Genomic DNA, 14,322 nt, shown 5'->3' on the forward strand with positions numbered 1-14,322 from the left:
ATTTATTTATTTATAACATTTGTATCCCACATTTTCCTGCCTATTTGCAGGCTCAATGTGGCTTACATAGTTCCGTAAATGGTGATACCAGTTCCGGAGAAAAGAAATACATAGTTAGGGTAGAGGAGACAGAGTGGATTAGGTTACAGGTAAGGAAAGTTCATCATATGACAAGAACTGAAATGATATTTAAAAACCACTTTAATATCTTCACCTGTATAAATATTAAATACAATCACGTAGACTTCCAACATGGACCATGTTTAGTCTCTGCTTCAGGGTTGGTCATCAATATGTTTTATTTTCAAGATTACATTTCGTTCTTCATCTTAGGCACGCTATATAGAATCTGGGGGCTAAGGGGTGAATTCTATAAATCACACCTAAAAAACTGGCACCAAAAAAAGCCTCACTTAAGTGGCAATCTATAAACTGTGTCTTAAAGTTAGGCGCAGTTTATACAATAGCGCTTAAGCGCAGAGGTGACGCATAAATTTAGGCATGCCCATTTGCACCATCGAAAACATGGTGCAAATGCCCGCAACTAAATTTACACGAGCAACCACCCTTATTCTATAATTGAATGTGTAACTAGAATCCAGGTCCACAATCTGCCCTGAAACGTCCATGACCCTCCCATTTCCACACCCCCTTTTCCGTGACACACATAAATTTACACACATACGTGTTAATTTCAATAAGCCCCAATAATTGCTTGTTAAAAAGCCAATATTGGCACTAATTGGCTCATTATTCAATTAAATTGTGCGTGCAAATTTGGCACACACAATTTTTGGTAACTTTCACAGAATTAGGGGGGTTAAATTCCATTATAGAATAAGATCTCACTATGCTGTATCAGTGTCTGAAAGGAGGCACCCAGTTATAGAATTGTTCCCCCAAATGTTTAAAATTAGACCTAAGGGAGTCATTTAGTAACTCGTTGTTGCAGAGTCCTGTGGCAAAAATATACAGTGACAGTGTTTGCACACATTGGTAGTGAATGGATGGACTCCACCATCTTTCCAGAAATGATTCAATAATTCTAAACTGCAAATCCAACAAGCAAAACAATAGACCAATGATATAGAACTGAAGTAAATCAAACAGTGAAAAAATAGTAAAGAAGAGAGAGTATAGATGACAAGAAAGAATAGAAAAAAAGGCAACAGAAATGAAATAAAATCTAAAGATATTGCATAAAGGTTTTATGATGGAGCTGTTTACTATCTAAGTAAGATGACATGAAAGCCAATCAGGGTTATGCTGGATTCCCAAGTTATGTCAGTGTCTCAGTGTGCAGATCTTTTCTCTTAATGATGTTGTTATATGAGGGTCCTAAACACTGTTTTGAAGCCCCAACCTGTAATGTTTATGTTATGATATCTTTTGAGAGTTCAAAAGGATTTATCAAGGAATCCAATAGGCCCAAAGATCAAAGGTAAGAGAGAGAAATTACAAACATATGCAGAGGGCCGTTTCCCTAAGTCACAATATTTCTTCAAAACCTCTTCAGAAATTGGAAAGAAGTAGAGACATGACCTATGTTTGTTAGGATGGAGAGACAATTCAGAGGCGGTCAAAAGAAATATCACTTGGAGTGGCAACTCCAAGAGGGTCAGCAGGAAAAATACTGAAACATGGCCATGTTGGGTTGATGTGCTAATAAATTTTATCCTGGTTGCCATACTGGTGTTTGTTGGCGTTTTTTTTTTTTAATTGATTGGTCCTCCTGACGTTGCTATTGCAGGTGGTATTTCTTTTGACTGTTTCTTTCAAGACACAGAGAGCTAGAGAAGATGATGAATTACTTTAAGTCACTTACGCTAAAGCAAAGGCTATTAGAGCTCCGACGACTACGACAAAATCCAGGATATTCCAGAGGTCACGGAAATAGGCTCCATCATGCAGGATCAAACCTTGATCTATCATCTATAGAAGATGACATAAAGTACACTTTGTTAATACACATATCCAGAATCAGAAACCAGAGACACTTCCTTCCAAGTCCCTCAATAAACTAACACAGAGGCAAAGAACACTTCTATACTGCGCGCATATAAAATATTCAGTCAGTTTTTGTTTTTCTGTGAATTTTGCTCAATAACTGGGTGTATTTTTAGTTTCACACATTTGTTTTAGCAGTTCTTTTTAAACATGGGCTATAGCATTTTAATATGTACTAATGTTACCATTTGCACATGACCATTTTTTACAATTACCACGGAAGCAATTATTGCCACCTATTTGTAGGCAGTTAGGGTTCCTGAATTATCCGTGCAGTAACCAGTTAGTGCAAGGTAATGTAGATGTGCTAACCGGTTAACGCAGGAATGTCCACTCTCTGCCCCTGACATGCCCCTTCAAAAAAACACCCCCAAATATTTAGTGAAAAAAACTAGGGGCCCTGTTTAGTAAGCCGTGCTATAGGCGCGCCAAAAACATTAGGAATATATGGGTGTCTCTAGCATTAGCACGCGCTAATTTGTAGCGAGCACTAAAAACGCTAGAGCACCTTAGTAAACAGGGCCCTAGGTGTTAGTTATAGAATGTGTTGGGAGAAGATTAATAACTAGATGAGAGCAAATATTTTTGTACTGAATATGATGAAAACTGAAGTTATGTTGGCAGGGAGAGAGGTGCAGTGGTTACCCCCCCCCCCCCCCCCCCCTTGTTATGTAGGGTGGAGAGGTGAAGCTTCCTGTGAATCAGCAGATTAAATGTTTAGGCGTGATTTGGGATGCACGTTTATTGATGCAGAAACTGACTGAACAGGGAGTACGATCATCCTTTTTTCGAATGAGTGATTAGTAAGTTAAGACCAGTGTTGAGCACATATGATTTTTTGAATGGTAGTACAAATGTTGATACTGACCAGATTAGATTACTGTAATGTGTTGTATGTAGGCATCACAAAAAACATGTGGCAAAGCCCAAAAGGTGATCCAGAATTCAGCTGTAAGGCTGATTTTTTGGATGTGGCACATTTGAGCATAAAATATTTGGGTTCAAACAGCTTCATTGGTTGCCAGTGGAATATAGGGTGTTTTATAAACTTTTTCATGCTGGTGTATAACATGGTTTGCTCTGTTGTGCCTATCTGTCACAAGCAGTGCAGTTGTATAAGCCTGCAATATCACTTCGATATAATAATTTATGACAGCTTTCTATACCATCTTTGATGGACATACATTATATAGAAACTAGGCAGGCTTCATTTTCAATCACTGGGCCATTGCTTGGGAATAAATTTCTTGAGTATTTGTGGCTCAGTATGACATTGCAGCAATTTCAGAAAGCATTGAAGACCTATTTTTTTTGTACAGGCCTGGTAATTAAAAAAAAAAAACCCAAAACTTAAAATAGATCCACCTGATACATTTAAATCTATTAGATTAAAATCATTTTTAAAAACTTAAATAGATCCACCTGATACATTTATGGGTCTGTTAGCTAAGCCGCGATAGTGGCTGCCGTGTGGCATTGCCAACACAGCCCACTCAAAGTGAATGGGCTGTTTCTGCACTAGCGCACAACCAGCTGCACTAGCGGCTTAGTAAACCCCAGTGTTAATCTTATTAGATTAGATTAAATCTCTTATCAGGTGGATCTACTTTAAGTTTTTTTTAATTATTTTAAATTGTGAATGGTGATTATGTGTATGTTTATTTTATATATGTTTTATATTGTAAACCACTGAGGGCCCTGTTTACTAAGGTGCATTAGTGTTTTTAGCACGCTTACACTCAGCGCACGCGCTAACCATGTAGGTGCCTAGAGGGATATTGTAGGCACGTACATGGTTAACATACATAGTTAATGCGCATTAAAAAAGTTAACGCGCCTGTAGCGCTGCTTAGTAAACAGGGCCCTTAGGTTTAAGTGGGTTAAAAATTTAAAATAAGTAAAAAATAATGCATGATGCTTTAGCATGTCCCATGTTAGTCCATTTTTGCTGCATTAGGTACATGTTAGCACCTAATGCAGCTTAGTAAAGGACTTCTAATTGACTAAGAGGTCCTTTTACAGAGCGATGGTAAAAACTGGCCTGCAGTAGTGTTGGTGCGTGGGATTGCCGCACGCTGAGGCCATTTTTTACCATTGGTGTTTTTAATGGCTGTGCGCTAATTTCACAAGCAAAATGCGGCTATTACTGCCTGAGTCTTTACTGCCACCTATTTACTCGGTGATAAGGGCTCACTCGCTAATCCTTCTGTAAATGTGCTGTGTACGGTGATGGATGTGTGCTGTCCAATGACTCCCAAGCAAGCCTACTACCCGCCCACTATTCTATTCATAATTTCTATTTTATAGTGTGGGAAATAGCATACACTGAAGCCAGAACTACCACAAGGCAATTTCTACATGAGTGCTATTTGAATTGTCATCCCTAGAGTGGGCCATTTTTCATTTTCTGTATATAGATAGATAGATAGATAGATAGATAGATAGATTCATTTACATTTTATTTGTGGGCAGTAGGGTTTTTTTAATGAGTAGTGCATGGGAAAAAGCAAGAATTTTGTTGTTAATTTTTTGTTTGTTTCAAAATGAAACAAAACATGCCAGATGTTTTGCATTTTTCATTTTAAAATAAGTGTACGCGTCTTATGCTGTAATGGGCAAAACCTTGCTGAATGCATGGTACTTTCAATAGAGAGGTGTATTCCTACTTATTAGCTTAAAACAGAACTACTAGCAGAAAGATACATCAGATATTTCTCTTGACAGTGAAAGACACCTTAGGATTCCTCATTTTCATCTGTATTTTTACTTCATTCCTTTAAAAGATAATAGTGCCTCTATTTTTTGAAAGTTCCTGCTACCTACTACCAATATGAACAGAGAAAAAAAAAAGAAAAATAATTTTGATTTAAAGTAATGCCTATTACTCAGGCATTTAGACTAAGCAAGGCTTCCTGGATCATGAGCCAATATGATATACAACATCCCCAAAACTGTGTGGTAACTGTATGAGAAAATTCTGGGAAAGTTCCCAACAGTTAGCGCACAGGCTTTGCACCTATCACGCAGTAAATGCAAGGAAAGGTAGTGCAAGTGCTCAAACTAGCATATTATTAATCAATTATAAAGATATTCTGGAAAGCATCTGCATGCCAGACAACCTATCTTAAAGCAAAGTTCAATAGCAAGACTATTACGACTGCTTCCAAAATTTAATACTGCTAGGCCAAAAGTTCATCACATTTTCTTCTACCAAACAGTTGGTTTGAGATGATCTCCATTTTAATTTGCAGCTTAAAGTCACCGATTGCCCTGGAATCTAGATTGCCACCTTTTCTTTAATTGTTTAACACTAGTTCACTTTTAACAATGTGTCCTCAGAAGTCAAGAAGGTGACACTTTGATGCCGAGGAACAAAATAAAGTTGAATTATTGAATTCTTGCTCTGCTAAAGTTCAAGGAATTTAACCACATAATCAAAGGAGAATCTTGCACATATAAAAGGTTGGAAACAATTTGTCTTTTGATCTTATGTTCTCAAGTAAAAGTAAATTCAATATGCTAACTATCTCCTTTTCTCCATCCATGTGCAATGAGAATGTCTAATATTTCTAACTTACCTTTATAACCATTTCAAATGTAAATACCCCAGTGAAAACATAGTCAAAATATCTCAGAACCTGCCAGAGCAAAAGACAGCAAAGCATTAGTTTCCAGCACGTACACTCTCAGCACTGATTTTTCATGTTCCCATAAACATCAGCACCAAGTATGACCTATATTTCACTAGAAACATGCATGCACAAGACCTTAAAAAAAAAAAACCCATCTATTGCATGTGCTTTTAGAAATTAGACCACCATGCCTCCTGCCTCACAAGCACACAGATGCAAACATACTTTGTAGACTGACTATACACTCATACACTGGGTGTAGAAATACAGACAGGCATGGCTTTTGAAAACAAAAAATACCAATATTATGTGTACGAAAATGTGTCCTACTGTGGGATGCCACACATAAGCATCACATAAATACATGAGGAAACCAAAGCAATTCTTAAGGATTTGAACCTCTGATGATCAGAGCTGTGGTAAGCAGGATCCCAACTCTTACAATGACAGCAAATACCAAATGGCACTACAAACAGTCATACAGTGCACAGAGAGACAGGAAGAGTGAAACAGAGGGGACCCACTTTATTCCTCTCTGAATTAGTCAGTACAGGATCTTCGGCTGCCAATGCAATGCTGCTGGCAGCTATCACCAACAAGATGGTCATCTCAAAATAACGAAGGTTGACAATATAATGGCAGACCCTTCGCACCCTGTAAACAGACACACAAAGAGAAACTTATTGGTGCCACTTATCGACACTGGCAGTAAATTTATGATATTTATTTTATATAGTACTTCCATTCATCTATCTATATCACTGCTTCCCCCATGTGCACACTGAGAGACACTCGGGACTAGATTCTCTAAACGGCGCCCAAATTTGAGCAGCAATAAAAAAAAAAAGAAGGAGCACTGAATGCTATTCTATACATGGCACTCTGAGTTGGGCGCCATGTATATATGTTGCCTGAAAAATTGGCACTGAAAATATTTCCGCCTAGGTGTATTCTGTAAACTGCGTCTAATTTAGGCATGGTTTATAGAATACACTTAGCAGCCATGCCTGTGTCTAACTTTAGGCGAGTCCATTAACACCAAATAAAATTTGGTGTAAATACCGGTGCCTAAAGGGTCCTTTTACTAAGGCACGGCAAAAAGTGGCCTATGGTAGTGTGAGCGCATGTGTTTGGTGCATGCTGGACCAGTTTTAACCACATCTGAGAAAAAATGCTTTTTTCAATGGGCTGGGAAAAGGGCCTGCGGTAAAATTTAACCAGCGTGCGCCTATTTACAGCCAGAGCCCTTAATGCCACTCAGTGATCTAGCGGTAAAGGCTCATGCATTACACTTGCGGTGACTGGTCGGCACGCACCAACTGCCAATTAACGCCAGAAACGTCGACTTTGGTAGGAAATAAAAAAAATAATATGTCATGGTGTTATGGCTGTGTGCCAAATCCAAAATTACAACCAGGGGGCGTGCTAGCCCGGCGGTAGTCTTGTTTTGGCGTGCACTGCACGTGTGTAGAGCCTACCGTGCCTTTGCAAAATGGCTCCTACGTTAGGCGCAGAGCAGGTGTATTCTATAACCATGCACATGGATTTTTGGAATGCGCATGGTCCACACATTCCACGCCCCATTTTTGGAAGCACGCATTAGAATTTACATGCACCACTTTACAGAATATGCCTAGCAAGCTGTGCACATAAATTCTAATTAATGCCAACGAGTGCTTAAGTGGCAATTATCAGTGTTGATTTGTTTTTATTTATTTATTTATGACATTTATATTTCACATTATTCCAAAAACAAGCTCGAATTCAATGTGGCTTACAGTTTAGATTAAAAATACAGAGTTTGAATTTCAATAATAGTGAAGTGGTATGATGGAGTGGCTGAGAGTAACAGATTAGCACATAAACAACAAATAGTGTACATATTGATAGATTTGCAACACAGTAAAGAGGCAACATTATTAACTGGTTATTGTTATATTAACTAATGTAATGAATTCTGGAGTGAACTGGTGAAGAAATAAGTTTTTAGCAATTTTTGGAATTGTAAGTAGTTTTGATGAAATCTAAAAGATTTTGGGAGAGAGCTTGTTAACTAATTAAATTGCATGCACAAATCCAGAATACAGCCAGATTTGCAAGCGCAATTTCGGTAGTGCTATATACAATCCTGGGGATGGGAGCAATACAATACAGGGTGCCCAACAGGGCACCAAGAAATTAGCACCAAAAATCATGATGCCAAGCAATATTCTATAATGCCAGGCGGGTAACTGATGTCATGGAATACAGGACCACTTATACACACACATATAGTCACAATCACGTCAGGTCAATATCTGGCTATGTGGTACCACAATTGCACGTAACTTAAATACATATCTGGTAGAACTCTCCGTTGCCCCGTCCCAGGTACAACAGTAGTACAATGTACTATTTAGATTGTGAGCCCACTGAGGACAGACCTAGTACCTGTAAAATGAAACTGTAAACTGCTTAGGTCTAAGCAGTATATAATACTTGAACTGCCCATTGCCCACCCATACTCCGAAGGAACACCGCGAAAGCGGAGGATCGTATTCTACTTCGTCAACAAATACCAACAAAATAAGTAGTGTGACCAGCAGGGCTCTTCCGTACAGGAACAGCAGAATGAGGAATATATGAATAAAACCTTTAATCTTCAGGATCCGTTTGTGAAGCCTACATCAGGGGTCTGTACATGAAATCGCTGAAGAGTACAGGAAAATGTAAACACTGGAAAAACAGTCTTGATAAAGATGTGATCCAAGAAAGTAGGCTTCAGCGTTTAGCGCAAAAAAACAGCATACCCACATGAACACCCCTTGTCACATATGAGCTAAAAAGAATACTCGTGTATTTTATGGAATCACGGCTAGCATAGTTGGGAGTAAATGCTAATTAACCGGGACCTCTTACGCATACATGTGCTAGTGTTCTATAACATACACAGGTATTTGGTGCCTACCAGTAGGTGTGAATTGATAAAATTACCTTTATAACTGCTATCTGTGCATTTTCAGTTACAATGAGTATAATTTTATAGCAGGTCACCTAGGTAGCAAGGTAAGTAGAAGCCCAGGCATATATGTGTTTTCGTAAAATACCAACATGGAAAAATATTATAAACAGCATGCATAAACTACCCTTGAACATGCCTACACCCGAGTTTCATAAAAGTGCACACATTTTGGTCATTGCATGTCATTTTATGGGAGGGGGGTATGTTTTATAAAAGGCGTTTTGGGGAGGGAGTGAAGTTGTTATCCTTTGTTTGACAATTTGTTTAATCTCTTTGTATGCTACACTCAGGGGCAGCCCGACCATTAGGCCACCTGAGGCGGGGGGCCTCAGGCAGCACTCCTTTAGGAGCGGCATCTTGCAGGGGCGGCTTTGCGGCATTTTACCTGGTCACGGTGACTTTCCAAGTCAGACAGCAGCAGCGATTCCCATACACTGCCCTGCCACTACCAGCACCCGCCTCTTCCCTTTACTATGGCCTCCTGAAGTAACTTCCTGTTTCGCTCAGGCAGCCGTAGTAAAGGGGGCAGGTGCCGGGTTTCGAAAGTCACCTTGACCAGGTAAAGTGCCGGGGGGGGGGGGGGGGGGGGGGTGGGGCGGCATCTCAGCCTCAGGTGGCATCTTGCCTTGGGCCGGACCCTGGCTACACTGCATTTGAATTTTCATTATATTACTAATAAACAGATTGTTAGTAATAAAAAGGCATGTTGGGAGTCAATTCTAGAACTGGGTACCTCCACTGGCCACATGCTAGGTGCCTATTCTGTAATGGAATTAGTGCCTAGGTTCCAGTATAAAATAGATATTGTAGCCCAGTAATGGTGCGACTAACATCTAGGGTCTGTACTTGCACACGCCCTAAAGCTGCCCTAAGCGTGGATGACTAAATGCAAGTTACACGTTGTAAGTAGAATCTATGTCCTGCCCTTGTCTACACCCCCTTGCAAATACAGCATGCAAGATAATGGGTATTTGAGAAAAGTGCTTAGGCCCTAAAAAAAAAATAGATATATATATATTATATATATATATAATATATATATAGATCTATATATATATATATAATATATCGATATATATATATATATATATATATATATATATATATGACATTGGTGGTAGCATTCTAACTATTTACACAGATAGGGCCAGATTCTTTATATGGTGCCTAAAGAAATCCGCATCCATTTAGGCCAACAAAAACGCGACCTAAGTCCCTGCATGTAGATTTACATGCACTGGATCATATTCTATAACTACACGTGTAAAGTTTGGAATGCCCATGAAACACCTATTCCCTCCCCCCCCCCCCCCCCCCCGTAGGCATGTAAATTCAAGGAGGCATGGTCAGGGGCATTCCCAGAATTTACACACATTGTTACAGAATAGACCCAATCTGTACCTAACTTAGGCGCCAGCATTTAGACCTGCTTTCAGCAGGTGTAATTGCCAGCGCCTTAACTTAGACGCTGTTTATGTGCTTAGCTGCTATTCTATATAGGGGTACAGTGGCCTAATGGTCAGTGTAGCAGGCTTTGATCCTGGTAACCTGAGTTAAACTCCCACTACAAGTCCTTGTGACCTTGGGTAAGTCACTTAATGCACCATTGCCCCAGGTACAAAAACTCAGATTATAAGCTCTCTAGAAACCAAGATAGTACCTGCATATAATGTGTACAGCACTGCATATGCCTAGTAGCACTATAGAAATGATTAGTAGTAGTAGTATAGGGCATGGTTCCATTATAAAACAGCACTCAGCACTTACATTTTTTGCTGCTGATTTCTCAGCACCATTTATAGAATAGTCCTTACTGTGTACTTGCTAAGGTCTATTTTTTTAATACTGACATAAATGTCATACTGGGTCAGACCAAAGGTTCATCAAGCCCAGTAGAGGAATCTCAAAGAGCAGATCCATTTCTAATTGAATATACCCAGGGACAAGCAATGACTTTCCCAAGAGTATCTGGCTAATAATAATTTATGGACCTTTTCTCCAGAAACTTGTCTTGTTTACACCCAGATGTGGACTGCGTTCACCACGTCTGATAACAAATTTTATAGCTTCATTGTACTTCCTCCAGTTTGATTTACACATGCTATCTATTGGATTCATGGAGTGTCCCTCTTGGCTTAGTATTACTTGAAAACATAAACAGCTGCTCCTTATTTGCCCATTCCATACATCTCATGATTTTATCCTCATCCTTCTCGATCTATCTGCTGCTTTTGACACGGTTAATCACAGCCTACTCCTTGATACGCTGTCCTCACTTGGACTTCAGGGCTCTGTTCTTTCCTGGTTTCATCTTATCTCTCCCAGCGTACTTTTAGTGTATACTCTGGTGGATCCTCCTCTACTTCTATCCCACTGTCAGTTGGTGTACCTCAGGGATCTGTCCTTGGACCTCTTGTTTTCTCCATCTAAATTTCTTCCCTTGGTACTCTGATCTCATCCCATGGTTTTCAGTATCATCTTTACGCTGATGACTCCCACAACTACCTCTCCACACCAGAAACCTCAGCAGGAATCCAGGTCAAATTATCAGCCTGCCTGTCTGACATTGCTGCCTGGATGTCTCACCGCCATCTGAAACTAAACATGACCAAGACTGAGCTTCTTATCTTTCCACCTAAACCAACCTCTCCTCTTCCCCCATTCTCTATTTCTGTGGCTAACACCCTCATCCTTCCTGTCTCATCAGCTCGTAACCTTGGGGTCATCTTTGACTCCTCCCTCTCCTTCTCAGCACATTTTCAGCAGACTGCTAAAACCTGTTGTTTCTTTCTCTATAATATCACCAAAATTCACCCTTTCCTTTCTGAGCACACTACCAGAACCCTCATCCACATTCTTATTACCTCTCACTTAGACTATTGCAACTTGCTTCTCACAGGTCTTCCACTTAGCCATCTCTCTCCTCTTCAATCTGTTCACAATTCTGCTGCATGACTAATATTCCGCAAGTCGCTATGCTCATATTAGCCCTTTCCCTACGTCACTTCACTGGCTCCTATCCATTTCCACATACAGTTCAAACTCCTCTTATTGACTTCTAAGTGCATTCACTCTGCAGCTCCTCAGTACCTCTCCAGTTATCTCTCCCTACACTCCTCCCCAGGAACTCCGTTCAATGGGTAAATCGCTCTTATCTGCACCCTTCTCCTCCACCGCTAACTCCAGACTCCGTTCCTTTTATCTTGCTGCACCATATGCCTGGAATAGACTTCCTGAGCCGGTATATCAAGCTCCATCTCTGGCCGTCTTCAAATCTAAGCTAAAAGCCCACCTTTTTTGATGCTGCTTTTAACTCCTAACCCTTATTCACTTGTTCAGAATCCTTATTTTATCATCCTCACTTTAATATTCCCTTATCTCTTATTTGTCCTGTTTGTCTGTCCTAATTAGATTGTAAGCTCTGTCGAGCAGGGTCTATCTCTTCATGTTCAAGTGTACAGCACTGTGTACGTCTAGTAGCACTATAGAATTGATAAGTAGTAGTAGTAGTAATTTTATAAATCTCTATTGCATCTCCTCCCAACCCTCTCTCAGCTCTAATCTTTTCAGCTTTTTCCAGAGAGAAGTTGTTCCATTAGTTTTATCATTTTCACTGCCCTCTCTGAACATGTTTTCAAGTTCTGCTGTCTTATTTGAGATAAGGTGACAAGAATTGCACACAGCACTGAAGATAAAGTCACAGCATAGATCGATATTACTCTTTCTTTTGTTTTCTATATCTTTCCTACTAATATTTAGCGTTATATTTGCTTTTTTCTGCTGAGGCACATGAGCTGAAGATGTCAATGTATAGTCCACAATATTGCTAAGCTCCTTTTCCTAGATGGTGAACCCTAATACAGAACACAGCATCATGCATCTGTAGTTGGGATTATTTTTCCTTGTGTGCATTGCTTTGCACTTGTGCACACTAAGTTTCATCTGCCATTTAGATGCCCAGTCTTGGGTCTTCCTGCAATTCTTCATAGTCTTTAAAAAAACTTTAAACAATTTTGTGTCATCTGCAAATTCAATCACTTGTTCATAATTTTCTTTCCCAGATCATTTCCAAATATGCTAAAAAGCACCAGTCCCAGTAAAGATTCATAGGATACTGCACTATTTACTTCTCTCCATTAAGAAAATTAACCATTTAGCCTTACTCTTGTTTTCCTATCTTTCAACTTGTTCCCAAACCTCAAAAAGACACTGAGGGACATAATCGAACGTGAACGCCTATCTCCTTGGGCGTCTATGTCCGAAAACGGGTACGTGAAGAGGCGGGACAGACCGTATTTTTGAAAAAATGGACGTTTTTCAGCTGGGCGTTTGTTTTTTTTAGCGATAATGGAAACTAAAAACGCCCAGCTCAAAAACGTCCTAATCTGAGCCATTTGATCGTGGGAGGGGCCACGATTCGTAGTACACTCGCCACCCTGACATGCCAGGACACCAACTGGGCACCCTAGAGGTCAGTGCGGTGGACTTTAGACAATGCTCCCACATGCATAGCTCCCTTACCACGGGTGCTGAGCACCCAACCCCAACCCCTCCCAAAACCCACTACCCACAAATGTACAACACTACCATAGCTCTTAGGGGTGAAGGGGGCACCTACATGTGGGTACAGTGGGTTTTGGAGACCTCCCATTTACCAGCACAAGTGTTACAGGTAGGGGGGATGGGCCTGGGTCCACATGGCTGAAGTGCACTGCGGTACCATCAAAAAGTGCTCCAGGGACCTGCGTACACGCAGGCCTCTAGGACTTGTTGCTGCTATATAACATTGGCACATCAGTTGACACCTGAAGACTAATCTCTCCGAAAACATCCTTTATTGGAATAAGCACGCTTACTCACAGTTAACTGCAGATCAGAGGTTGTGCCCCACTGGCAACGAGTCTCCCTGGTACTGAGATTAGCAGTAGGTCAGAGCTGGCAGAATGGTGTACAATGCCCTCTTTCAGCCACATTCAAGGTAAGAACTAAGTTCTGTAACGTGGCTAACATGTGAAAGGAATCTAAAACTGGCTTACAAAAATGGCCACTACCTCATGGACTACCGGAAACAAAACAGGGCACACTCTGACCCAGTAAGCAGGGGGAAAAGCACTATGGGAGTAGAGCCTACCAACTACCAACATTGTGAGCATTTGCCACAAGCTAGTGGAATCACGGAGCCCAATACCCTACACCCACCACAATGAATTGCTGATGTGACTCTGCAGTGTGCATAACAGAAAAGGTGTCACACTCACCCGAGACCCACATCAGAACCAGGGAAAGGCTGTCACAGGATAGAACACATTCTGCTGTCATGGAGGTGGGTACAGCAGTTGAGGCTGGCATAGAGGCTGGAAAAAAAGTTTTTAAAGTGGGGGTTTTTTGGTGGGAGGGGGTTAGTGACCACTGGGGGAGTCCGGGGAGGTCATCCCCGATTCCCTCCAGTGGTCATCTGGTCAGTTGGGGCACTTTTTGGGGACTTGTTCGTGAAAAAAAAGGGTCCACAAAAACGTGACACAAAATCACGGTAAAAACGCCTTTTTTTTTCGATTATCAGCTAAAGACGCCCATCTCTCCTCGGCCGATACCACGCCCCAGTTCTGCCTTCACCACGCCGCCGACACGCCCATCAACTTTACCTGTTTTCCGCGACGGATTGCAGTTGGAAACGCCCAAAAT

The 14,322-nt window shown here is 40.7% G+C and overlaps 1 protein-coding gene across 1 annotated transcript in view; it reads right to left on the reverse strand.

Moving 5' to 3' along the window:
- CACNA1E (calcium voltage-gated channel subunit alpha1 E) overlaps positions 1-14,322 on the reverse strand; it is a 786,482-nt gene that overhangs the window by 156,208 nt on the left and 615,952 nt on the right. The window contains exons 22-24 of the mRNA XM_030206580.1: positions 6,164-6,293; positions 5,586-5,645; positions 1,826-1,932 (exon numbers count right to left, since the gene is read on the reverse strand). Of these exons, the coding sequence (XP_030062440.1) occupies positions 1,826-1,932; positions 5,586-5,645; positions 6,164-6,293 (297 nt within the window). The remainder of the gene's footprint in view (positions 1-1,825; positions 1,933-5,585; positions 5,646-6,163; positions 6,294-14,322) is intronic.

Source organism: Microcaecilia unicolor, chromosome 6, assembly GCF_901765095.1.
Source record: "Microcaecilia unicolor chromosome 6, aMicUni1.1, whole genome shotgun sequence".
NCBI classification, from domain to species: Eukaryota; Metazoa; Chordata; class Amphibia; order Gymnophiona; family Siphonopidae; genus Microcaecilia; species Microcaecilia unicolor.